The 27,133-nt window shown below is 43.3% G+C and overlaps 1 protein-coding gene across 2 annotated transcripts in view; it reads right to left on the reverse strand.

Moving 5' to 3' along the window:
• The window catches only part of LOC106740577 (neurotrimin-like), a 90,741-nt gene that overhangs the window by 15,404 nt on the left and 48,204 nt on the right, over positions 1-27,133 (reverse strand). For both annotated transcript variants that reach the window (XM_014611763.1, XM_014611762.1), the window contains exons 3-4: positions 12,543-12,750; positions 317-475 (exon numbers count right to left, since the gene is read on the reverse strand). In XM_014611763.1, coding sequence (XP_014467249.1) covers positions 317-475; positions 12,543-12,750 — 367 coding nt within the window. The remainder of the gene's footprint in view (positions 1-316; positions 476-12,542; positions 12,751-27,133) is intronic.

The raw sequence follows: 27,133 nt of genomic DNA on the forward strand, positions 1-27,133 counted from the left end.
GACACAATAAACGTCTCGTGCAATCAGCGCGAAACGAGGTGGCGGGCTTTCTGTCAGTCTGTTTCGGGAGGAGCGAAGGAAAAAGCGTCGCAGCAGGCGCTCTTCGAGCGGGTTAGAGGTCCAATATACGCGAAACGACGCGAGACAACGACACGGGGTTGAAAGGAGGTGCGAGCGAAGGATCAAGCAAAGGGGGAAGCCGGGGAACGTAGGACTCTATCTCTCCGGGGCAGCAGCTGGCGGTCGTTGCGACGGAACGCGACAATCGACATCCGAGCGACGACGGAGCGGCGCGTAGTAACTCGTAGATACGTACGCTCGTGCCAGTTCGACAGGCTGATCGTGCCGCCTGCCTCGCGACGCCACGTGACCGTCGGCTCCGGTGTTCCTGTCGCCGCGCACCGTAGCGTCACGTTGCTACCCTCTCGCACCACCATGTCCGTGCTGGTGGGATAGTCCAGGATATCCGGCGGCACTGAAACAATGACCACATTGCAACGAGAACGTCCCAGAAACAGCGCGCGCTCACGCGTACACACACACACGCAGGCATACTCGCGAGCACCCACACGGTGATGTCGTGCGAGTATGCGGTAGTTCGTACGGTCAGATAGATGACTATCTCGGTGGCCGATCATGCCCCGCTATCGCCTGTCGCAAATATTCTGCGTTGCACACCGCACACTCGCCGCGGGAACACGTTCCGACATCGACGTACGTGGCCGAGCGAACCATTCGCTCACAGGGCGAGAACCGCTCGTAAAATCTCGATTCGCCCTGCCGATCCCAAATCCGCTCGAATTTTCCCAGCACCGCACTCCCGGGCCACGTCCGGTCCGCGTCCACTCTTCCGCGTTTCCGCTCCCCCGCGCATCGTACAGGGGGAGATCATCCGTTTTTTGTTCCATTCAAGGAGCTCTTTCTCGCCGAGGCGATCTTCTTCAGCGCGTGACTTTAACGGATCGTAACCCGCGTCGCTTTGTTGCAGATCGGCGGCCGGAGGGCTCGACGAGGTGTTGCGCGAGGCTACGCGCGGTATTGGGGCATAAATCTATTTTCTTTTTTTTTTTTTTTTTGACGCAGACTTCTTTCCGCGAGCGAGAGCTGCCGGATGAGATTCGCGACGTGTATCCATCGATCTTAAATTCCGTAAAAACGGAATTTTGCACGAAATAATTATACCCTGTTCACGATATCCTTACAAAAATATTTCACCGTTCCTACACTAAGAAAAAAGTACTTAAAAATATATTTGTAAAATATAAAGCTTATTTCGCGGAAATAAGATTTATTTCGTAGAGGTAATGTTTTGTTTATTTCTATGTTTGTTATTTCTGTGAAGAAATCAACAATCATTCACATTGCACATTTTGAGATAGCACGAGTAAATGCACGATTCTTTAATGTGCTTCTTCCCGTAGTAAAACGAAACTAAGTAAAAGAGGAACGTATTAACGTGCTGTCACTCATCAGCTGGAAAACGAGTATCGAAGACGGACGATCTCGTCAGAAATACTCATACTCGCGTGTACTCGTCATATTCCTTCGCTTAATAGACTGCGCGTGCGTGAGTGTGCAGGAAACGAACATAAAAATAAAAGAACGGGTTAAAAACGGGCTGAAAATGGACCATCTGAGGCGTGAAAACGGTGAAATTTTTTCGCAAGGGTAATTAACTAATTAAGAAAAAAACAGCTGTGCAAACAAGTATAAAATTACTATTCCGCATGATTCACACGTTTTTGATGTGTATTTTATGCATGTGTTCTCTGTATTCATTGTACCTTTTATACATTTCATAGATAGTATGCGGAAATGCCGCAAGCACCATTTTTACAAAACGTTGCTTGCCGATAACGAGAACACGCGGGATTTAAGTTAGTTAAGAGAACGATGCAGGCGGATTGTACGAACGAAGTTGCATCAGCAATTAATACAGGATGCGAAGTTATCGAATCCATCATGTCGCTTTATCCGCGTTCAGTAAATGACAGATGGATATGATTGCTGGATTAGTCTGTGCTTACAATTAGTAGCAGCCCCGGGTGATTCAGAGTTACCCTCTAATTCACGGATGTATACGAATAAATGATTATTTGTCTAAAATGTCTATGCTGAAGTGACATAAGACTTAGGCCTTAATACACGTGTCTAAATAATTGACAGCGGCATTCCTGATTACATAACGCGTAAACTCGTGCGGCCTTTATTCGCATTCGGATTGTTTCATCTCGCTTTAACGCGCGTCACCACATCGTTTACCTATCCGCGTTAATTCAACGAAAGCTTTTAATATCAATTAGTTTTTCCTCGCGCTCTGCGATGTCAGAATTAATCATCGACCCGCTTTGCGCTGGAACGTTTTGTAAGAACGCGGAAAAATATATGAAAGCCGCAGCAGCTGACTGGGTCCGTTCAATTTTCTCTCCTCCTTTGACAAACGCAGCAAAATATCCCAGAGGGCTGCTCGTCTCGATAGGAACAAAAATACGCGGGAGTCTCGTGTCTCTCGTGGTAAGATTTTTTTGAATTTATAGGAGGCGCTCGATCGTATTACGTATTACGTGTTTATACGTTCATCCTGAAATTCACTCGTCAAATATCGGAATCGCAAAGTACGATAGTATTGCGTTATCATATTCGGAATGAGCTTTAAAAGCCACGGTACTACACGGCTCGCCCTGTCGCGCCACTGAGTGGCAAAACCAAATGAAAATATTATTGCGACTGCTCTGTGACTCGCGCAGCAAGCTTCCGTAGAAATATACGGAGAAGATCGAGGCGCGCAACTCGCTACTCGGTACTGATTGTGGCGAGACCGAATCGTCCGTGCGTCCTGATTCCAGTGGAAATGACTGCACGAACAGATATGTAACTTCATTTTTGTATTAATCCGCAAATTCTGCCGTGGCTGATGACACAAAAATTACACTTACTTATCCTTCGTATTAACATGAAATTATTAATTTAACTTTTACTCTCCTTTCTCTCTCATCTTCAGCAACGAATCAAATGTGAGGAGAATATATTCCAGAGTTTCGTAAAAAATATCGGTAGGTAAATGTCGATATATCAATACTTTTGCATTGATATAACGTATTATAATGCATCGATATTTTATCGATGTCTTGCCTTCGATATTTTTCTTTTTACATTAATTCCAAGGCGATGACAAATTATCTGAATTATCTTTATATTTAAATATAAGAGAAAAAACCGCTTAAAAGAAAAATTATCACAAATATTGTTCTTATAGTTCATAAATAAAAATTTAAAAATGGGAATTGTAATACATATTTGTATTCGCATATCAAATAAATGCGTTATATAAAAACAGAAAAATAGTCACAAGATTCATTAATAACATTGACTAAAAAATTAAATGCTTTTATTGTACATATATATACAAATTGCGCGTGTAATAAAATAATATAACTTTGAATAAAAGCATCAATGTCGACAAAATATCGCGTGGATATCCATCGATGATCGATGTTAAGTTTCGATAGCAATTTCGATGTGAAATATCGATGTTGCTCCTACAGATGCGGAACCCTAGTGTATTCTGGGGAGCAAGATATTGTATTCGCGAGATGCGCGGATAAGAAAAATATCGTGGCGGTACGTCCAAGAATAGCGGGTCGGTGTTCTTGACGCAAAACAGATTTACTCACGCGCCAATGAGCACAGATTAAATTAGTCAGTGTCTCCACTTCAGCGTGTATAAGAGACGGATAACACACGATAATACGATAAAATGAGATATGCGCACTTATCTGGTTGGGAGCCAAACTTGTAACCCACGGAATAATGCATGAACCGCTTTTTTCAGGTCAAAACGGAGCACAAAATACTTAAATAATAAAATAAAATGCAGCAACTACGTCGCTGCATCAACTACGTCGTAAATAAGCTGAAAAATTGTTTGTTGTTCCCCAACTTCATCATGGTTAGCGTTTCAAGATAGCTCATAAATTAATCGATATCTATATTTGAGATGTCCTAGATCCAGTAGCGAACGTTAAATTCAGTCTCATGTATAAATGTTGTGCTATCGGTTATTAATCTTACGTCAAATAAAAATCAATCATAATTATCGATAGAACAATATATATATATCTCGATCTTGCTTGAACGGATTGATTTTATTTTAATAAATCGTCCGCTTTCCTCTTATTTAATCCGCCAAAATGGGACGCTTGCCCCCGTTTTAACGTGCCGTTTAAATTATTTTCTCCCCTAAGATAGTAAATCAACGACAATTTCTCAAATTCCTCGCTAACACGGAACAATGGTATCGCGCGTAATAAATTATTTATTCTCATCGCACCCTCCGCGTACCGCGCGCGCACACATCATCGCGTACTACGAAGCGCGCCGTACCGTACGAGTATCCCGTTGTTACACTCCCTTGTACAGATTTGTTCGGGCGTGCGCGATACAACAACTCGCGAAAATGTCTACGCTGACGTTCGCGGCACGAAGATTACACGCGCATGCACACGGGACGACCGACCCTCTCGATGGAGCGCACGGGATATGGAACAATGTTTACGACATTGCCGGCACTTCGCGGTGATCGACCCGCGCCCGTCCGCGAAAATAATCTTTACCGCTCGAGAGGATGGAGTCCGCCGCCGTTACCGCCGTCGTCGCCGCCCGCGATATGTATTTCGCGGCAACAATGCGAAGAATTTTCTTATCGAGTTGCTTTTGGAAAGAAATAGAGACGAATATGGTTGGTGCACATGCAGTTCGCGCCGGACGAAGAGACGGCTGGCCGGGAATGGTTTCCCACGACTTACGCGGACCAAGTTCTTTCCCGGTCACGAAGGAGGAGGCCACCTTCGTGAATAGTCCTCTCCGGGAGACCGACGTCGCGTCCCCTCTGCTGAGTTACGAAAGACGTGTTCGGAAGGCAAAGAGGCCCCGGGACGAAGTTTCCGCGGATGCGAAAAAGTAGCGGCGCGAATAGCGCTTCCATGCACTAACGACGAAACGGAGCAAAAATAAGATCGGACGGGCGAGCGGCTGCGATTGCGTAATAGTGAAAGTCATATGGACAAAGGACGCTTCTCCACGCGCTAATCGATTGATTGCGCTATTTCTCTCTCTCTCTCTTTCTCAACATTCATCGAGCCGAAAATTTATAATTATTTATAATAATTTAATGATTATTAATACGATTGTTTCTCTGGCTGTGTTGCAGAAGTTTAAATGATTATTGGATACAGTAGGTAATATATTCCACTGATAAAAGTTTCAAGAGTTATAACAATCGGATCAATCATTTTGCAGATATCTGAAATGTGCGCGTACACGCTGTGTATGATATACAATATGTCTATATATACACATATGTTTTCTTTTCATTTAAATGCCACAGCTCCGTCATTCTCTCTCTCCCTCTCTCTCTCTCTCTCTCTCCCGACGATAAATTGGATTTAAATTTCGAGTATCAAGATAAAATGCCGGATTTCACTATCGAAATTGCGTTTTTATCTCGACGCTTATTTTGTCAACAAATAACATTACGTTCATCGTTGCGTTGTTGATACCGCAATAATAACGCACTCGCGGGTTTTATGTCATTTATCGCGAATTTCTAATGCCACGTACATTCGAGATCGTTAGAACGATTTAATTGTTAGTAGAAACAAAGCCGCACAACGTGCGGGAACGGCGCGCGTTTTCGACAGGAGGTCGGTCGTAGCGCGCGATGTTTTCGCAATTGTGTTTGGACGCGGCCCGGCGACAAAGAGAAAGCAAGAATGAGGATGCCCTCTGACGATGCGACGGATCATGGAAGAACAATCAAATAGTGAGAGCTACCGAACAGCGGCTACGGAGCGAATTCTTCCGAAGAATTAAGCGGGCATCGGCCATCGAGCAAAAAGCAATTCCACGCCGGCGGCGCTACCATCACAGGTCACAGAGATATCACCGGGCACGGCGTGCAATTCATTTCGCGCTTTGCCCCGACTGCGTCGGGCGCAAACGGGGCGAAAAAAAGCGCCGTATCCGCAGATAGTATATTTATTGATACGGGAAAACAATTGGGCCGAATTTATTATTTCACGCGTGCCCGCGCACCGACGTTACGCGAGCGCACACGCTTGTTGTTCTTGTTTTCGCGTTTGTTTTTGCAGACACCGTTTTATTCGCGTAGACTGTGCACACACACACCGCGTTTCATACCACCGATATCTTCGAGTGTCCTTTTGAATAGCCACTATATTTCGCGACGTTCCGATAACGTTTGAAAAGTTCGACACGGCCGGCAGCGGACGAACGTTTAGACCTGCGGGTGATGCTAAATTGATCCATGCTCGTCCCGAACAGGTCGAAATTACGCAGAGTTACGGTAGGAACTTTCAATCCTTCGCAATCCCAGATAATTTCCAATAATGGAGCGAATAATTCGAATAATTGGACGTCTTTCCGCTCATTCTTTCTTTTTTATTGTGATTTTTCGTCGATGCTCTACAATTAAAATTCATTTTTGTGACATTTTACAAAGTTTGAAAAATAGGTCCCGTATAAAAAAAATGTACAAAATGGGAGCGATCGCAAGAGCCAACACGTTGAAAATTCGCGTAACGATTGTATAGAGCCAATAGAATGTTTCACCTGTTTTAATCTAACTATTTGAAACGATCCCAAATTTTTTACATTTGGCAAGTTCCTTCAATGCTTAATTTGGATCTGATATTAATGGAACAGTGGCATTCATGATTATGTTCGCCAATTGTCTATTCGTTCGCGTATACTCCGTTTGGTACGATCAACCAATTCGACACGTAAGTGGGAACGTGTAATATCGCACCAGAACAAATTGTTCGAGCCAGGGATCCCACTACGATAAACAAGAAATTTAACGAGGGTTAGTTGCGATAAGCTCGAGCTTTATGTTTATATATGTATGCACCTTGCCGTATGTGAGATGGCAAAGGTTACGGCACATGACGCATTAAAGCCCACAGATTGTTATAAATTTGATGGAATAATAGTTATTAATGAAACGAGATCTATCGTCGTTGCAATAAAAATTCGCACGTTCTGCTACGCACATTCAATAATCGAGTTTTCGCGAGGATAAATCAACTGAATCATAAAATAAATGTTTCTGCAAGAATAATCAAGTTAATATTCCGAACGATACGCCGAATGTATATATGCATTATTTACAATTTCCATATTTCAGTACTTTCATGCCTTTTGTATTTTGAAAAATCCAAACTCGGAGATAGAAGCTCCGTCGACAAGCTTGATAACCCAAAGCTGATTATCGTGCGAAAGTGCACAAATGAAATATATTTACTTAATTACTACGAATTCTATTCTCGTGTGAATTTACAGCATAGAGAATTATGGATATTACTGTTTCGTTACTTGCTCGCTATAAATTTAGCGCAAGTGTTATTTTGTGACTTTTACCTTGCCCACAGCGGTTCGTTGAAAAACGATTTTACATAAATAAGGTGAAACTATTCGCGCATGCTTCATCAAATACGCGATATCGCTGTTTCGGCAAATAATTCAAGTCCGAGAGTTTCGAGGATGTGTACAGTAGAGACCGTAACGAATTCGTGAAAGTATAATTTTTCTCCCTGCATTCTACCTCTTTCTAAATGCAAATTGGAACAAACTGCGATCGACGATTCGATAACGCTGGATGGAAACGTGCAACTGACTTCTTCGTCCGTTTCCCTCCCTTGCATCCGCACTCAACTCAAAGAAATAAAGCTTAGCGAGTGTGAAATGCAACGTCACAAACGCAGCAGCTTATCATGGCGCGTATCCAAATATTTGATTCGGAAGCATATTTTGAAAATCGTATACGTTAAACTGCAATTTCGCAACACAAACGGTAGGGAAGTCCGCGAATTAATTAATACATGTAATTAAGCTGGCTGAGGGTCGCGCGCTCGTATCGCGGTGATCTTGCCGCGGCGCTATTTTTCTGTTCCTTCCGTCGAGCGATGCGAACTACCGAAAAATGCGATGTGTCATCCGATAAAACAAGATGAAGCAAAATAGCCGGCGCCGCTTTTTCTTTTCTTCTTGAGCCTCGCGCCACGGCAATGCGGTCGACGATAGGCCGCGCCGATAAAGAAGAATCTTAACGAGGGGTTGCGGCGCGGTTTAAACTATACGCTTATACGGGCTCTACCCTACGACGGCTGGGCGGCTTGCGGCGTGCGAAGAGGTCGACTGGTTATTAGAACGAGGAGCACGAGTTGCCGGGAAGGTGTCTAATAGCCCGCCAAGAGTACAATCGCCCTCGAAGGTTTCGGCGCGGGGTACGTACTTTACATACATTTGCATCCCGCCGCCACAAATCCGGCCGATCGCGGAAGGCCGAGGGCGGGTAACGCGCGCGGTGGCGTCTCTATCTTGGCGAGCCACCCGAAAGGGCTACAAAGTGTGGAATCTTTAATCCGTTCGGTTCCTTTTTCGTCCAATCGTACGATAATTTAAATTTCAGAGCGCAACTCTTTTACGCGACGTATTCTTGCACTTAGATGGGAATATTGAGTTGATCGGATTTATAAAACGCAATCGATGTAAGAAAGTAGTTCAGATATTTCAGTGTAATGGCGGTTAAGATTTTATTTTAGCAATCTTTATTGTCGAAAGATATTTGAAGACACTTTTATTTAAGGAACTTATATGTCCCGATTAAACGTGTGGGTTTTAACATGAATATGCGATGAATAATAAGAAAGCGACTCGTTCTCCAGGTATTCGGTAAGAGAGAGAAAGAGGGAGAGAGATATATAAATCGGGCATCGACGAATGCAAATGATGGGAAGATTTGTTTTAAATACATATCGCTTACAAACGATTATTTATAAGTCTTATAAATGATCATTTAATATATACTTTCTTTTGTCGTTTACATTTGTTTTATCGCTATAACGCAATTAATGATTCCACAATTGCACTATTAATTAATAGCAATTAACTTTATTATTATCATGCTTGTGCATACTGGGTAATAGGTATATTTGCTATATGACAAATTTACATTTTACATAATACATCGATAGTGCGGAACGAAATAAAAAGCTCTTTGTAAGAGAGATATATTTATCAAATGTAATATTCAAGATAATCTTTGATATCATGCACATGCATACATAGCCAAATTAATGTACAAGTGCCAAATGTAATGCACAAGTCTTATAATCGCGTTCAGAATTGAAAGTCGATGATTGAAATATGTACAACGAGATAATATAACTTTCAGCTAGGTATCGTTCATACCATTTCCAAATGCATTAAAAGAATAAATACACTTTACAACCTAAAGACTAAAATGAAAAATAAACGGAGAACAATATGTTTTTTCCCGTAATATTAATATTTAAAATTTTTCTGATAATAATTTAAACGTAGCGACTGTCTCCCCATCAAATTTATTTAAATTTTCAAAACTGATAGGTAATGCATGCGGATATGCGAGCGTAATTATAAAATATTCGCGCTGTTACAGTAACGCGTCGAATCGTATCGTACAAATGTAAAAAATAAAAAATTAAGTTAAATTTTTCTCGCGGAGACAAATGTTTAACGGTACATCCGTTCGTAAACGTACACCAGTCTCACTTAAATCCTAGTTAACGTGAGCTTCGCAATGTATCAATGGGATACTATCTATGGGCTTGTTAAGCGATATAAATCAGCGAGCTCACCTGAGGTATTTATGGAGATGCATTAGCTTTCCGCGCAAGAGTATAGAATGCTAGCATTTATTTGGTAATTTCCGGCAGTCCGATATTCATCTTTCGAATGTTATTGCGCCGCGGTCCGATAGAGTTGACCGACGATCTCCTGAGATCAGGGATCGCGTCAGACCTTCGTCAAGTCAGCCGATAATTGGCGATAAGGTAGAATACGTTCGTTAAATTAGAAAGTATAAGATAGACCGGATGCCAAAGATAACAATGATACGAGAGACGATTGTCGAGTGTAACCTCGCAATATCGCAATATATAGTTAATGTGTGCACACTACCAATTTTGTTATATTAACACATTCCGTGCCGAACCAATTTTACGTGACTTGGTCCATGCCGGGTCACCGATGTGATTCACGTTGTCGTATTATAAGCCACACTTTATTGACCAAATAACACGTGTTTCATAATTATAATCAAATTATTCCCTATAATTATGTTTCGTTTCAAAATATCAAATGGCCTGAACGAAAATTCAACGTGGACAAGTCACGCGGCACGAAACGCATTAAAACGTTCAAAACGTCGTATTAACCGATAATAATTTTGTTACATCGTTTGAGGTAATTAGTTGTGACAGTGAGATATCAGGATCGTAGGGTTGCTTTATCCTGTAAAGCCCGAGAAAGGGCAATATATACATCTCTGGGTAAAGGGCGAACTGGTTGATTAGAGTGAAGATCAGCCTTGCGGAGCTTATGATGTTGTACACCGTGTTCCTCGGCGAGCCGCGAAACAAATAATCAAGGATTGAATATCGGTGTCTTGTAGTAGCAATCACGGCTTCCTCTAGAGGTACCTACGGTGTCCGCTAAGACGACCGTAGTTGGCGAAGTTTGACAAGTTGGCGGTAACAGGGACGGTGGTACCAAGTGCCAAGAAAGTTCCGAGGAAGGATCAGTTGATGCATAGTCGCGGGAAGAAGGATGCGCCCTGCCAGCAAAGGACGTGTTCCGCGGGACAATCGCGAGTTACGTATACATGGAAAACGCTGAATCCGCCGGTGCTTAGTCGAGTTTCGCAAGGACTAGTCGAGGATCCTGGGAGTTTCTGATGGCGCGGGTTACAAATTCACGAGCAATCCCGAACGCACGATTTGCTCGCAAATATTTGTCGGCAGCAGTCCTTGAATCATTCCCGGGATTCTCATTCCCCGCTCAATTTCTCTATCTCTCCCTTTCTCTCCTTCTCTCTCTCTCTCTCTTTCTCTCTCCCGTTTCTTTGCGTTATGAAAACTGGAAATTGCGCGCAATGAGTTTAATGCGTCCGTTTGAAGCTACGCGAACTCGCGAGAAACTTGGTAGTTTCATTGCTATGAGGAAGAGGGGAAGAAGGAAGGGGACGGCTTACAGCCAAGAATTGTTTAAAAGTTACTTTCTTCATACGCAGACACTTTCCGTACATTTTTTCTTTATGTTACACTCAAGTTGTTCAAAGATGAGTGTACGAATGTCGGAACTGTGCGATAGGTGTCGACTCAAAGCCACGTTTTGCTTAGTGGACACTTAACACGCTGTCTTTTACGACCGTTTAATTCTCAGTAACGAAAGTCAATAATTAATATTGCGGAAAATTTCACCAGACGCAAATGTAAATTAGCTAAATTACTTCACTAATAAGGTTTCCGCGTGCGCGTTTCTCCTTAGAAAATCTCTGTACCTTTGACGTCGCGCACAATGCAACAAACAATATTAACGTCATGGAGGCAAAAGAAGAAGAGGCTTGGAATACGGTAGAGTTCCTCGACCAAAGAAATTCTGTCACTTATCCGCGATAAAGTACATGGACATACCGCGCAAAGTTGGCACACTCAAAGCGCCGCGTCGCATTGCCACTCATCAGTGAAATTGCGCCAGTTACGCCGCTGGATGTGTCAGTTTCTTCGTGTAACATAATAATCTACATTAAGTGCAAAGCGCAACGTAGAAAGCATTTGTAATTTGTGAACAAGCGAGAATAAGCAAGCTGCAAGTATACGGTGTTATATTCATCCGGTGAATATGACGCGGTACTTTTTTCCTTTTTTTTTCCACTCGCAACGAAGGCCGGATCACCTTGCTCGACAAAAGTTAGCAATATTTGCGATTTTGTCATTGATCATATAATAATAAAATGTATGGGTTTTAGCTGGTATAAATAAAATCCGATATTACATGATTCCGTACGCGAAAATGGAAAATGGCCTGATAATATAACGTGATTGCAATATTTCCGATAGAAAATCTCGTATGTAAATAATTAAAGTTTAATTCAATTTCCTAATAGAAAAATTCAACAAATAATTGCAACGTTCGATAAATTTAAATTATTAACTTCATTAATTCGATAATTTTGGAGATTCTTTACGTCACAGTTCGATTTAGTTTCATCCCTCGACATGTCATCACAGAGTTTCCTTCTGTAGCATGCAAAATAAATTACGGAATAAGAGAAATTCGTGATAAATTATTAATTCTATCCGATCTGAAGGTAACTATCGGCGCAAATGCCGTAGAGATAAATCTAACTCTCGAGAGATTCATAGCTGGATTATATATATATATATATATATATATATATATATATATATATAGCAACTATATTTAAGCTATTAATTATATACTTTTCAGTCGCAGCTCTCCCTCTTGTTTCACTCGCTTGCGCGAGTTTTATATGATGCTGAATTTAATTATCGCTCTGCTCGTTACACCGGCACTTTAGCGTGTTTAAAATTCATTAACGCTCATTCTCTTCCGATCTAAGTGGAGGAGGACCGGAGGGACAACTTCCTCGAGAAGAATTAGTAGATTTTGATCTTTACCAACGACTTCGAGAAATCCAGTGATGCTGGACATCGGGTCAGTATTAACCTGGCACATGTACCAACCGCTGTCACTCTTCCGCGTGTCTTTTATGTGAAGGGACCACGTTCGATGGCCACTGTGCGTCACTGCGATCCGATGATTCTTCGTGATAACGTGACTTGCTATCGTCAGAATCGTCTGCGTATCGACACGTAGCCACGCTACCTGCAACACAAATCGGATAATAAACGGTTAAATAATTCATTGTAGCGGATCTAGCTAGCTGCAACAGGAGTACGAGTTATTCCAGTCAGGAGGATTGTATCTACTCTTGCAACGTACTGCTCGCGAGTGCACTTTATATACTTTACTTTTATTTCCTCTCGGTACATAATATGTATAATGCGTCGTGTATAATGCGTCGCTATGAGACTCGATGCTTCGCTCACATCGAGTTTATGCAACATGTAAAATAAATAGATTTTTAGACTACGCTCGAGACGTTAAAAGTGCAGCACGAGTAGGAATAGCTTCGTATAATGCGTAGAGCGGCGGTTTATTACCTCCAAGTATTTTAAGAGTTCTTCGGTAAGATTTCGAAGCGCGAAAAAGTTTTATGTAAATACACAACGAAGCGCAACGCCTGCCTAGATATAAATCAATTGCCGCTGACAGTTTAGACGAATGATCGTAGAAGGAAATGCGGCGAAAATGTCCAGGAAGTGGGAAGTACCGATGTTACTCGACGATAATGGAATTTTCTTTCATTTCGATCGCCGCCCCGCTTTCGGCAACAATTGATAAATTTAATCTCACGCGTTTTCCGCGCGTACAGAAACGTCTCCGATCGAAAATATTCCACCCGTATTTCTGAGCCCGAAATATCAAAATATCATCTTAATTATTGTTGTTATCCGCAATTATATTTAGTTTCCACGCCGAGGAATCGGGAAGGTGAATAAAGAGGCGTCGCGTGTGAAATTTATCGAAATGCAGCTTCTCTCTAATATCGCGAGAAAAACAACCGTACGTTCGCTAAGTATTTCGAAACGTACATTTCAGCATGTACAGAATTAAATTTTCGAGACGCGTTTCCATCCTGCTTTCCCGCCGCTATCATATTCAGAGTGATAACAGACGCGAACCTGGGTAAGTACTTTGTATCACTCCAGCCTGTTGCAGACAACGTTGAGGAAGTTAATATTTTATCGTATCGTGTTGTAAGAGAGATTTATCTTGCGAGATTCGTTTAACGAGTAATACGAAAAAGGAAATTACAGCCGATAAATAATTTTCGAGCGATTCCATTATGCACAACAGATGAACGCAGTTTCGATCAAGTGCAGTGTTAAAGGTGCAGTATTATTTTACGTTTAATAACGATTATACAAAGTGGTCCAATAATAAGAACACGCGCGTTAACGGGAGAATGCATCGTTATTTAATGAATCGCTCAACGTCTCTGCTTCGCTCGTATAACTGCTTTTTACCAGGTGCCGATGCACGTTTCCTTACTCGGTAAAATCGTGCGTCGCTCGGATAGGCCAAATAATATCCAGAGGTGTGCCAAAGCTGGAAGTGTCAAGCTATAAAGCTATCGTAGTCAAGTGCTAAATCAAAGGGAATAATAATGTGCGCGACCCAGTTACTGTCTTGTATCGTTCCCGCGGTAAAAGCGATTCTTCTTTTATCTGATCCAATAATCGTGGAACACGGTGACTGCACTTTGGAACATGCCTATCGCTTTGTAGATCGCGTCGCAACCTAGCCGAGATATCTCATTAAAAAAATAGATAGCATTCGCTCCGTACTCTTATTCTTCGCGGGGAGAGAAGAAGGAGAAAAAAGGACAAAGATCTCGGCGGGACGTTGCCGCCGCCGCACGCGGTTTTATTTATGAATGTCCGTTGCGCGAGTCTTCCGCTTTTCCTGATGCGCCATCCCCATCCCTGGTAGCCGACACATCCACCCCTCTCAACCACCGTCTTTCCCGTCCTCATCGCGGAAGCTGTCAACGCGTCTCATCGTCCAAGTGCTACCGACAATGTGCACGACGCTTACCAACTACGCTCGTAACATAAAGAGAGCGGAGATGGCGAGAGGGGGAGAGAGAGAGAGAGGGGTAGATAGAGAATGCGCGAGAAAACGAGAAAAGAGAGAGGGAGACAGGAGAAGCAGAGCGAAAAAGAGGAAGATGAAAAAAAAAGTGCTTCTTGTTACGCCGAAGTCGTAATACACTCGGCGCCGTTTTCGAGCGCGTACCGCCTCCGTCTCCGCGCGTTTACTCGCGCGGCCCGATGTGTGTCGCGCACAGTTGCACCCGCCACGTGCCTCGCGTGCACCGGACAGGCGGAGGCGGTCTAGTAGTCGCGAAGAACGACTGAACGAGGAAAAGGGAGGACGTTTCCCGGAGAGCGAGACTCTCGACGACGGAAGAGCGGTGGTTACGTCCACTCGCCGAGAAAGAAGCCCGGGAAAGAAGGTGCCGGAGCGGACGGCGAAGAAAGCGGCGTTGAAGCGCGCGTACGACGGTTGGGAGGGCGGTTGTAAATTGTGTGCGCAAGACGGGGGTGCGAAAGCTCTCGAGGTTGATAGAGGAGACGTGTGCGCCCACCTCTATATGCATGCATACGTCCGTCTCTGCGTGTCTCTTTCTCTCTCTCTCTCTATCTATCGCAAAGAACGGTATCCGGTTTGCACACGCGCGTTACGTGCGCGCGTGTCGTTCTTTTTCTCTCGTGCGGCTGGCGGTCGTCGTCGGAGCAATTACTCAAGTTCGCGTATGACCGAAATGCAAGCGGGAAGCAACGACGCGGCGCGTGTTTCGCTTTTACAAATGATTCGTTCCGCGGTAACGATATAATTGCGCGTCGCTGTAATCTCGCGGCCGGGAGCGCGCCTGAATAAACGCTGCGGAAATCTCTCCCTCTCTCTTCTCCTCTCTTCCGTTTTCGCGTCCGCCACCGGTGGAATTCTTCCACAGCGTATCCTTTTTTCGTTTCGCGCACTGTGTTTTCTGCTTTGGACGTGCCGCGACCACCCGGTCCGCCGTGAAAACGGCGAGAGGAAATCAGAACTCGGCAGCAACTCTTTATTTTCGTTTACGTCAGTCGGCTGCACGATACCTGTACGTATACCTACCTACCCGCCCGCCTGCCTGCCTTTTTTACTCGGGCTCTTCCTTTAGTACCCCCGACCATCCGTCCCTTTCTCGCCTTTCTCCTTCGTTTCCGCGGCACCTTCGTTTCATCCCTTTCAGTTGCAGCGAGTACGAAAGGTATCCGCGGGTAGTTCTTTAATTTCGCGCGATATCTTTCTGAGGCTGCGCTTCCGCGCGACTCGGTGGTGAAAAATGACCCGAGCAAGTTCTCCTCGAGGATGTACCGTGTCCGGACGATCGCTCATCCTTTCTCCTTCGATTTCTCTTCCGTTCGCGTGCGCTCGCGTAATCGTCGCCGGCTGTAATCAACGATGGAGAGAAAGAGAGAGCTTGCCGCGCGCGATCAGCTTGAATACTTCGGGGCGACGATAATGCCGGCGACACTTCGAAATGCGCGCTCCGATAATACCGTATTCTGAAAGGATCCCTTCGGGGCGAACAATTTTTTACGTGTTTCGTTGCGACATATCGTTACCATCCCGATACGACCCTCGTGTTTAACCGTGTTAACCGTGTCAAAAAAAGGAAACAAACACACGAACAACATACTCTTGAAACTATGTAGACCCAACCTTCCCTCCGATGGCGGCAGCGCCCGGCTGATTGACGTGAACTTGCGTGTGTCTGATTAATCGGAGACGACGAGAGCCGCGCGAATCGTGGTAACTTGGCCGCAGTTTCGCGTTATCGTGAGTGCTTTTGAATAATTAAATTTCGTTTGCGCATAATATACACACGTCGTTGAAGTACGCGGCACGGCACAGCGCAATATAGACATTGTCCCGAAAACGTTCCGTGCGTTTCACACACGCATTGCTCACATTCGCAATATGACGTTCTGAATACGAGTTAATTTTACTCATTAGCATTGTCGCCGCGGTAAAAGTTAACGCGGTCATGAAGAGGTAAAAATACAAAATTTTGCGCGGGGCTACGGAGATACGCGAGTAGAAAGTAGCGGTATTAACATGTAACACTGATGTCATACGGCATGATGTAAAATTAAAACTACGTTACGAGTTGTATACAAGCCCCTCTTACGCTGTATCGCTGGAATATCGTTACGTCTAAAGAGCTCTTTAGACATTGCGCGATATGAATAAAAAATTGTGTTTCTTCGTGGGCCCGGGCGTGTATGCGTGACGGTATATGTGCGCGCACGCTCGCTGCACTTGCACATCGGCGCGTAATTACTCGCGGCCGCGATCGATGGCTTGCGATAAGAAAAGAGAAAAAGCGGCAAAGCGGTGATTCGTATTTATCCGTCTGCGTGAGAACGGCGACGGTCGTAGGTGCGTTCAAATATTTTAACAGAATATGTACATCGCGCTGAAAGGCGAACGGTTTTTCCGATACGGCAACTTATTATCCGACACCGAGAATTGACTTCGGCTCATTACTTCACGTCCACGTCGCTGTCCCCGCGAAATTCTCGACGTTGCTTCGTTTATCTTAATGAAGTCGATTGATAACGACGTAGGAGTTATCTATATCTATCATATCGCGCGCGATTGATTATTCCAAAATAATTTCTTCTAAACAGGCCGAAGGCACGTCAAATTATTACGAATACGATCCCAGTTATTCCCGGATTCACCGATTGATCCTGAGTCGATTTCTCGTTAGCGAAAATTCAATCGGGCAACATCCGTTCGAAAATTTTCTCATCGCGTCCGTGTGATTGAAACTTATATAACGGACACTTGAGTGAAAATTCCGCTAAGATTAGGCGAATCTCTCGGGAGATTAAGCGGGAGGACTAAAATTTCGTTATTAATCTGCGCCGTCGAGATCCACCGTCGATCGTTGGGTTTGTGAGAAGAACGTCGGTAAGATCGAAATTCGCGGAACGGACACGATGCTGATGACAAATAAATAGGATTTTTAATGCGAATTAACGATTCCATAATTATGTTATCGAAAACATATTATTTGTTTAAAGACAATATAATTACGGCGCTTTGATTTGCGCGAGGCGCGGGCGTGCTGGGCACATAAATTAAATTAAATTACATGAAAAATCTCGATTCTCGTTTGGAAACACGTGATATACTGTCGTGTGCACGGCGTGAGAAAGATTTAATGTTGGCGATATCGCGATATACGATAATGTATGTCATATTGCCAATTCATAAAACAAAGCGTCATTAAATGCACACACGAAAAGCGGCCGACACACGTGCTCGCCTGTATTAAAGGCAAATACATTAAAACGTGCCCGCCAACAAAATCGGCGTGCATCGAGTTATTCAAGTTTTCTAGCGGCGAGCTGGAAAATGTTGAATATTCCGCTGTGTAAATATTGGAAAATTCTAAGCGCGGTAGCGGTTACCGTCGGACAACCATAGTATGGTAATAATCACGCCTGGTATAGCGCTCGCGGTCGAAACGTCTAACGCACGTCATTCACTCTTCGATCGTTGCACACGACCGTATCGAAAATTAAAAAAAAAAGCGACGTACACAGCGAGGAAAATATCCATACTAAAGCGGATACGACGCACATAATCCGAGGTGATAGTATTCGCTTTTATTCTTTCTTCCGCTTGTTTCGTACATAATAAAAGTGCTCTCACGCACACGTGTCGTTACACACTTTTTCTCTTTTCTCGCTCGCTAATAAGCGCAAATACGAGCGCGGTTTTGAGCTCTCTATCAACGATACGCATTCCTGCGATGAATTCCATAAAGTTCTCGTTCACTCCTGACATCGTTTAACTTAACAACTTCGGAAAGTTGCCATGTATGGTTCAGGAACATAATACCCGTTTCCTTGCGCCGTGTTTAATGTGTTTTATCAGCCGGAACGAGCCCTGTACCGCTAAAAAGGGTCGCGTCGATATTTCCAGGCGAATAACTACTGCATTTGCATGAAAGGAGAAGACAGATTCAATTAATATTTAATTTTGTTTGGCCCTGTTGCAACTAAAAATTTATTTTTGCGTGAATGTCTCGCGGAACTTGCAAACGTATTCGGAATTATATGGCACATAGGTAGTAAAGGTTGTTCCAGATTAATTTTGCCTTCTTTTTTTCGCGGAAAGCAATCAAAGTTTTCAGCAAAAAAGACCTTCCATCTCGGATATTTAATCTGAAAGCTATCATGAATCAATTACGTAAAGTTGGAGATTGAAAATAGCGATAAATTGACGGTCTGTCCTCAAATTTCCGCCACGGGAAAAATTTGCTTTGGTTTCATCGCATAATGTGTAACCTGAAAGAAATTTAATTAAATTCCTTTCAAGGATTCGCGATTTAATTAAAATTAAATACATTTCAGTGACGATGTTTACGATACACGCCAATGCAAAAGAGGCGAGTGCGGTAACGAGTGCATTGGAACATAACGCCCTAAGGACTTAGGCTACCCTGACATAATGCCTTTATGCACTGACACAGGAGTTTTTCGAAAAATATGTCATAATAAATTTAATTGCTATAAATAAATAAATTTGCATTTAATTCAAGACTAAAAAAATCTTATAGGAATATTCTAACATTCTTGCTTATATATGAGAATAACTATCGTTGATTGAAGACTTTCTTTCCTGTGTAAATTGAACCACTTCACTCGAAACAGCGAGTTCGTCTTCGTACAAATTAATTCACGCGAGATTGTCAGCGAGTGACGCTCGAGCAACGAGGAAACCTTCAGGCCGAGTTGCAGAACGATTCCTCCGCGCGCTATCAGCAGACACGAAGATAAGTATCGGTTCGGCGGCAGTCAAAGTTTGCCGTGGACAGAGGACGAAATAGTCGGTGAATTCGATGCAAGTTGTACAGACGGATAATTAGCCCCGGCGGTGGTACAATCGGCATAATTATTGTCCGCTGCGGCTTACCCCCGCGCACTTTCCTCCTGCGAGCACTGGAACCCCTCTTGCCCTTCTCTCCCTCATTCGATCACCCTCTCTTTCTCTCTAGTTCGATGTTTTACGACCACTATCAAACGCTCCTACCACCGACAAAACACACGATCACATTAATGAGCCCAACAAGAGCCGATTGAACGGGTTTTGCCTAAACAAGGAATGCCCTGTTAATTGTAATCGCTCGTCAACCACGGACGCGCTAATTACAAAGGCAATCATCGTAACGAATGTCAAATACAGATAACGCTATCCCGGTCGTTTGTGTTCCCGTGGACAGGCGGATACGTAATTCCTAAAGCCCGTTCTACGACTTATTTGTCTAGCGCATTACCGTTAACCTGGTTATGCGCAGTAAGAAGTGCCTGCTACTTACGCGTAAGCCAAAGCACCGCCGTGAAATGTGCATCTGCTGTCAACTGCCGCATTGATTACAAACGCGACCATTGTAACAACTGGCACGTACCGGCCGTTGTTGTAAACAGGCTTCTTTACGACCGGGCAAAAGTTGGCAGCTGCACGTATCTTCGGAACGATAGTAACAATTGACTACCACTACGTACTTGGTAGCAATGGCATTTGTATTTATAGAAACGTTGCTTGTTCATGCATGTCAGAGAATATCTGTAAAATCGATCGAGACATTTGGAGACGTACTATATGAATATTTTCTCAGAGACAAATCAAGCGAGTCGGGTGATTCAACTTTGAAACGCAGATAAGTTGAATGTCCTAATTAATGGCAGTATCCAAATTTGTTTCTCTTAATATAAGTCAAGTAATATAGCTACATATTTATCCTATAAAATGTTTTTATTCCAAATTGTATATATTATTTGTTGTAACAGGTTTCGAATAAAATCAAAATCTATAATGAAAGCTGAAATATCGTAATTATAAACGTGTGCTGCCGGTTGCAATTGTCGCGACTCACCGGGCATTTATCAAAGATATCTTATAAATTATATATAGTTGTATCCCTTCATAGAACTCGGAAAGTCCTCACGCTTGTTTGCGGCAAACTTGAAATTCTATAATAGACGCGAAACTGCTTCATTATGCAAAACAAACAGCCCCTTTGTCGAAGATTGCATTATTTTGCGCTAAAGTGATCGAAACTTATCAGCTTCGAGGGTAAACCGCGATATTGTTGGCTGTTAAGCCGAGGTAGGTCAGTAATAGCCCGCGGCGTATTCTTGTACTTCCGAAGCCGATAAGTTACAAGTTATCGTCAGAGCGACGTTGACAGCCCGTTTTATATATGTCTATCGCCGGTGTCTTTTATTAGAGGGAAAAGATTGCGCGTTGCCCGAATAAAGAAAACGGCTGTGGTGTCACTCTCCGTCAGGACGAAAGCAATTAACGACGTCGCAGGGTACATCGAACGTCGAAGCTGCACATGAGAGGGAGAAACTGTCATTTTCTATTCTCTTTTTCCGCCTAGCCGCGTTTTCAAGCTCGGGCCGCTCGTATTTATCGATTAAAGGCTCGCCGGCCCGCCACGAACGACAATAAACAATCCGCGCATAAAGAAACTGTGTGCACACACGTAACCCGTGCCGCATGGATTGCGGTTTCCCTTTCGCTAAAAAATACGAATGACTGTACAGGCTCGCGATCGACCGTATGAAACGCGACGGAGCCTGGTGTCCCTAGCGGTAGGTAAATTATACAGTCGTTTTTTCGAACAGAGTCAGGCCACGTTGCGTTGCGAGGCGAGAGTAAGTTTTTAGGAGAAAAATAGAACCGGGGATCCCGATTCTACTACGTCATGGCGAGCTACGAGCGATACTGATCCTCCGGTTGCTCGAACTCTTCCAACGCTATTTACGGGCGTATTTTATTTATCAAAACGCGCACGTCGACTTAATCCCCCCGTCGCTGTTGCAAAAGGCGAGGTGGGCCGAAGAATTACCGCCGGAGATCGGCCGGAAGAGCGCGAGGAGAGCATCTCGCTCGCCCTTTGCCCTCCTGCCCCGCCCCGCAGTAAATCAAAAAGGATCGGCCGACGAAATGAAGGCGGATCAATTTCGCCGGTAATGTCCAGATGTCTCGCCGGCTAGCTCGACGCGAGCTAATACACCCTCTCGTCGCTTATGCGCTCTTTACATGAGCTCGTGAGGCCGCAACACAGCCGCGGAATAGCGCCGCGATATCTGTCAAACATCCCCCCCCTTCCCGGAAGGAAGCGTCTTAGGACGTACCTCGGCGCATACCTCAACCCCCGTCAGACATCATTTTTCATATCTCGACCCCGGGAATATCCGTCGACGGGTGACGTCCTCCACCCCTGACGTCGACAATGTGCTGCGTTGATTGAATCGTCGAACGTCAAGGCGTTCTCCGCTTCAACCTCTTTCTCTTTCTCCCTCTTCCTTCCGCCCTCTCCCTCTTCTCTCTCTCTCTCTTTCTCTCCTTTGTCTTGCATTCTCGTTTCTTCTCTCTCTCACTCACTCACTCGGTCTACCGCTATTTCACTCTCTCGTTCCAGTCCATTGCCTTACGTCTAACCGAGATTCAACCTCACGGCACGATCCTTAGTAAGATCCCGCTTAGTAATTCGCGCGGCGCAACCGCTCGTGTAACGTCAATTGCTTTGATACGGCGAACAGCGCGCGCGGTCAATCCCGACATTTGCCGCATACCAACGTCGTCCCGGTACCCCGTCGTCGTAAAATGCTTTCCAATTTCAGCCTCGACGTTGACGCAATGGGAGGGGAAGTCGCAGTTTTGGTTTGGGTCAGACACCGCGGCGCTTATCTTGCGGCACGGCATCGTCGTGTATGCGGTAACCCACGAAATTCATTAGGAATGTAGGAAGGCTGCATTGAGTACACGAGAGATAAAGATATATATATGTATAGTTAAAAAAGAGAGAAGAGAATCAAGTAAATTTAAATAAATATTAATATATGGCTCTGTTATTAAAATATATATTTTTTGTTGCAGCAGAATATGTGGATATATTTTTTGAAAATTCATCGATGCAAAATTCACAGTTGATTTAATTTCACCATGTTTTCCTTGCTTACAATGCTGCATAATTCATAACAGTTATTATGATAACAGTGGGAATAGGAATGCCTCGTTATTATATATCTCCTTCGTACACTCCATACATATTGCATTGTAACACAACAAGGTATCTTCTCGAAAGATGACAATTACGTCAGGAATGGTAGGAGAAATTCAAGAAATTTGCGCACGTATCTTTCCGCGATGTCCACATTAATTTCTCCCTTTTCGCCGGAAAAGGGGAAGCCGCATGACGTACTACCGAAGAAGAAACGGCCGCTGCGCTTGTGTTCCTTTGCCGGTACGTCATGCGGTCTGTCTTTGTCAGAACAAGACATTAATGTCCAAGTCCACAGCGATGTTCCGTGCGAGCATTCTCCTGGACTTGCACCTACGCCGTGCTCCACCGCGAAACGTTAAGCGTTTAATAATTTGTAATCGCGTGCCGCGAGTCCGCGCACGCGGGAGGCTGCGTCGTGTAGCGGAAAGTCGGCTAGACATAAAAATATATCCGCTCTTATTCCGTTTTGCTTTGAACGTAAACTCGCCGCGCAAGCACTGCAGCCGAGCGGTTTAGCAAGAGAAATTCAAAGGAAATACTTAAAAGCGGTGAAAACTGACGCTAATGGAATTTCGTTGTAACTGACACTTTTTTTGCGCCTTTGTAGTGCGACGGTTGTACTCAGAATTATGAGCTAGATCGGGTTTTGCGGTCGAAATAAAAACTCCGCGAATAATATTCCAGTTAAGTGGGACACGGTGCATGAGACACTTTTTTCGATAATGCAATCCTCGCAATATATCGACTATAACTCGGTATTGGAGGAGCAGTGTTTTGAAATGTATCAATTTTTCCAGTAATTGTATTATTCATTTCTGTTAACTCATTTTTATTTAACAACTAACACATAACAGATTATCGCGTAACGTTAAACTCATTTCCGTTCTTATGCAACAATGTTATGGCAATCTTGTCTATTTCTCTCTCTCTCTCTCTTTCTACACTGAAAAAAGGACTTGATAATAAGTATTAAAATTTAATGAATACTTGCCGACTAAATATTTGATTGTTACAAATAAATAATTAAATTCCTTATACTGTATATATAATATACGGAACTAAATTATTTGGTTGCAGTAATTAAATATTTGGTCGGCAAATATTAATCAAATTTTAGTTCTTATTACCAAATCTTTTTTTCAGTATACAAATATTTAAAATCCATAATTGATGCAGATTTTTGTGGATCAGCATGATTAATGCATTATTTAATATGCGGATTTATTAGCGAAAGGAAAAGACGCGAGCCAATATATAAAATATACTCGTATGTAAATCAGTATGTTTTTTTTCAAACGAATGCATAACATATATGTCGTTCCTTTGGCGGTGCTCTAGTTTAATGAAGCATGAGCAAAAAATAACGGCACCACTGGTGGACCATTTGGTTCTCTCTTAATTTGTCTCTCGCGCAGACGAGTTGGAACATGACGCTGACGCGCGAAATTTCACAAGGAGACGGCAATTACTGCTAGCGCGTTTAATAGCTAGTGCATTCGACGTGGACTTATTTCATATTCATTAAAATGAGCTATAATTTTACGGAATGCAATCAAATTTTTTCTCTAGACAAAGTCCGTACGTTTATACGCACTCAATGTTTGCTCCGATGAACGACGAAATCAATTTCTGTATTATTACTCGCGATGAAGCGGGGGATTTCACAGGAAAAAATATTTTCTCAACCTACATAGTAAAAAATGTTGTGTTAAAAATGGCCCACTGAAATTGTTAACACGTTGACAAGGTGAATGTTTTAATTTAACATTATATTTGTATACTTTTTAACACGCTCTTCTCATGTTAAAGTAACACGTAATTTCAGCGGACCGTTTTGAAAACCAAATTTTTTACTGTGTGGTGTCGATCAGATGTAACATTGTCATACAACAAAGACTCGTATAATCATTCGTACATCTTTGATGACGTTCAGGAACAAACATGCGCAACAAAATTTTTTTATTTACAACTGAAGTATAAGAGATATTTAATTTTCATCCTTCAATTCCTCGATTCGATGCAACGGCGGATGCCGATTGCGTGAAACGTGCTTTAACGAGGAATCCGTGCTATTTCTCACGCAGCTGCTTTTCTCGATTTCCATTTTAAAGTCCGGCCCCGACTGCCTCTAATAGTAACGCTCAATAATTGATCCAAACCCGGACAATTGTCGCAACTCCGTTCAATGCTTCAGTCGCAACTCTTTACCGTCTCGCATTTCCAGCGAACTTTCATTTCGCCGGCTACGCTCCCCTCGCCGCACAGGATCTCCTGATGAGCGTGCGACAAGTCGCGACAATGACATTTTACTTTACTCGCCGGCTCGTCGTCTTGCCATTTCACCCACAAAATGTCACCCGCGACCCCGTCGCGCGCCGCGCGACGAGAAGCTTACGAAAATGTCATACCTTCGTCTCGAAGTCCCTACCAACGCGCGTCATCCCAGCCGATGTCGTTTCGCATTTTTCGAGCTCACTAAGCTTCAACCTGGGTTTATTTTCAAGCGTGGTTGCATACGTTCCGCCGGAGAAATGCCGGCATGGTGCAGCTCGCACCCAAGAGTCGAGAGAGAGAGAGAGAGAGAGAGAGAGAGAGAGAGAGAGAGAGAGAGAGGGAGGGAATAGACGCGCACGAGAAGTTTTAAATGTTTGCCTTAGAGTGGGACGATGCAACCGGTGGACTCACGCCGCGCATTAACGTGGATTATTGTGACGAAGCGAGTGCAAGGAGTTTTCATCAAGTTTTTGCGGACGCCATTAGCGCTCGATGAAAAGTCAGAAGAAAAACCGATCGAAACGGATATGGAATAATATCATAATGTGGAAACGGTGAAATTTAAGTTTCCCACAAGCATTTTAGAATTATTATAAGATGTGTGACACAATAATATATATTATATTATTATAGAACTAGAAGAGAGAAGTTCTCATAGTCAGGTAAATTTCATCATTCTCAAAATTAAAACGTGGAAAGTGCAAGGTAAAATTGGTCCCGATGTCAACATGAAAAGTCGATTATATGAATCGCACGTGAAGGAATCGAGACGGAGCACAGAGTCTCAAGGGAGCTATTTTAATGAAAAAAAAGTGAGACCTTAGAAAAGTAGCTTTATTTTCTCTCTCTCTCTCTCTCTCTCTTTCTTTCTTTACATCTCCGAAACAATATTTAATACTGGAGTATAAATTTAAACGACGCGTTGGGACTCGCTCAAACTCTCCCTCACTGAGACATTTATTATCGTGACGATTCAGTCGAATGATAACGTACAATGACAACTGACAAAGTACTGTGACGAAAGCTTCAATACCACGATAGATGACAGTATAAATCACCATCATTTCGCGCTTTATCGATTCTTCCAGCGTACCTGCGACCCTCGGAGTGGCGATAAATTAATGCGAGCTGCAATTCCAAACGGTGCCGTTAATCCTCCTTACGACGAAATCGGAGAGTGCATTCATTTGGAAATGTCAGAAAAATTGCGAAGTTTCTTTAATGCGAAAGCTCTCGGCGAGGTGACCTGCGGATGATGTTACAATTTGCTCAAGGCGATGCCGTTTATTTCGCCGACCGATAACCATATTTTATACGTATGCGACGCGGTATAGTTAATGGTGGCGTCGTTAATCAAGCAATTATGACGTATAGAATGAACCAATCTGACAGAGTAATTTATTCCACCTACTGAGTTCCCCCTTACTTACACAGACGAATGTTAAATAGCGGGCTAATGAACCTCTGAATTCCTGAATATATTTTAAATACCCCTGTTCCTTGCGAGAAATTTCCATTAGGAAATATTCGTCGGTTTAATTTTTCGAAACTTACGCGCATCTCATTTGCACTCGTTTCAACTATCGCAACTCAATATCGCGTTCTAATTCAATTCATATTTATTCCGTATTTTGCTCCGATATTACGGTAAATAATATAAATTACCACCTGAGATAAAACGTATCGCTGCTTACATTGAGAATGAGATGCATACGTTGTTATTCCAAAAAAAAATCTATATATATATAATTCTTTCTCTTTGAGAAGTATCAAATTTAGTCCGAGAAGAGCGCAGACGATCCGTATCAAAGAGTGCGTGGCTCACGAAAGAACAAAATCAAGATATATGCACTTTTAATGGAAGATGTAAGTCTTCCGCGCACCATGCTTCGGAGAATAAACATTGGAATTAATAAAGATAAGTGAAGGCAAAAACACGCGAATAATCATTCCTTTCTCATTACTGCCTCATCGCGGCACGAAGCAATAACGCGACTAGACGATCATTTTTTACTCCCCACCGACCGTGTATCCATTGCCCAATGTTCTTCATAGACATTTATCTTGCAGTTTCTTGATCGCTCGTTACTCCCGCTGCGTAGCCCAACCTGAGAAACATTGCACGCACGCGTCCTGCCCAGTGATTTATCCTTCACGCGAGTCTTCCCCTATTTTTTAGCCCTGGAAATATAATTTCCCGCAAAGGTCGGGATCGCGATGATGCCAATT

This window comes from Dinoponera quadriceps, unplaced genomic scaffold, assembly GCF_001313825.1.
Source record: "Dinoponera quadriceps isolate SergipeBrazil2010 unplaced genomic scaffold, ASM131382v1 scaffold520, whole genome shotgun sequence".
Classification (NCBI taxonomy): Eukaryota; Metazoa; Arthropoda; class Insecta; order Hymenoptera; family Formicidae; genus Dinoponera; species Dinoponera quadriceps.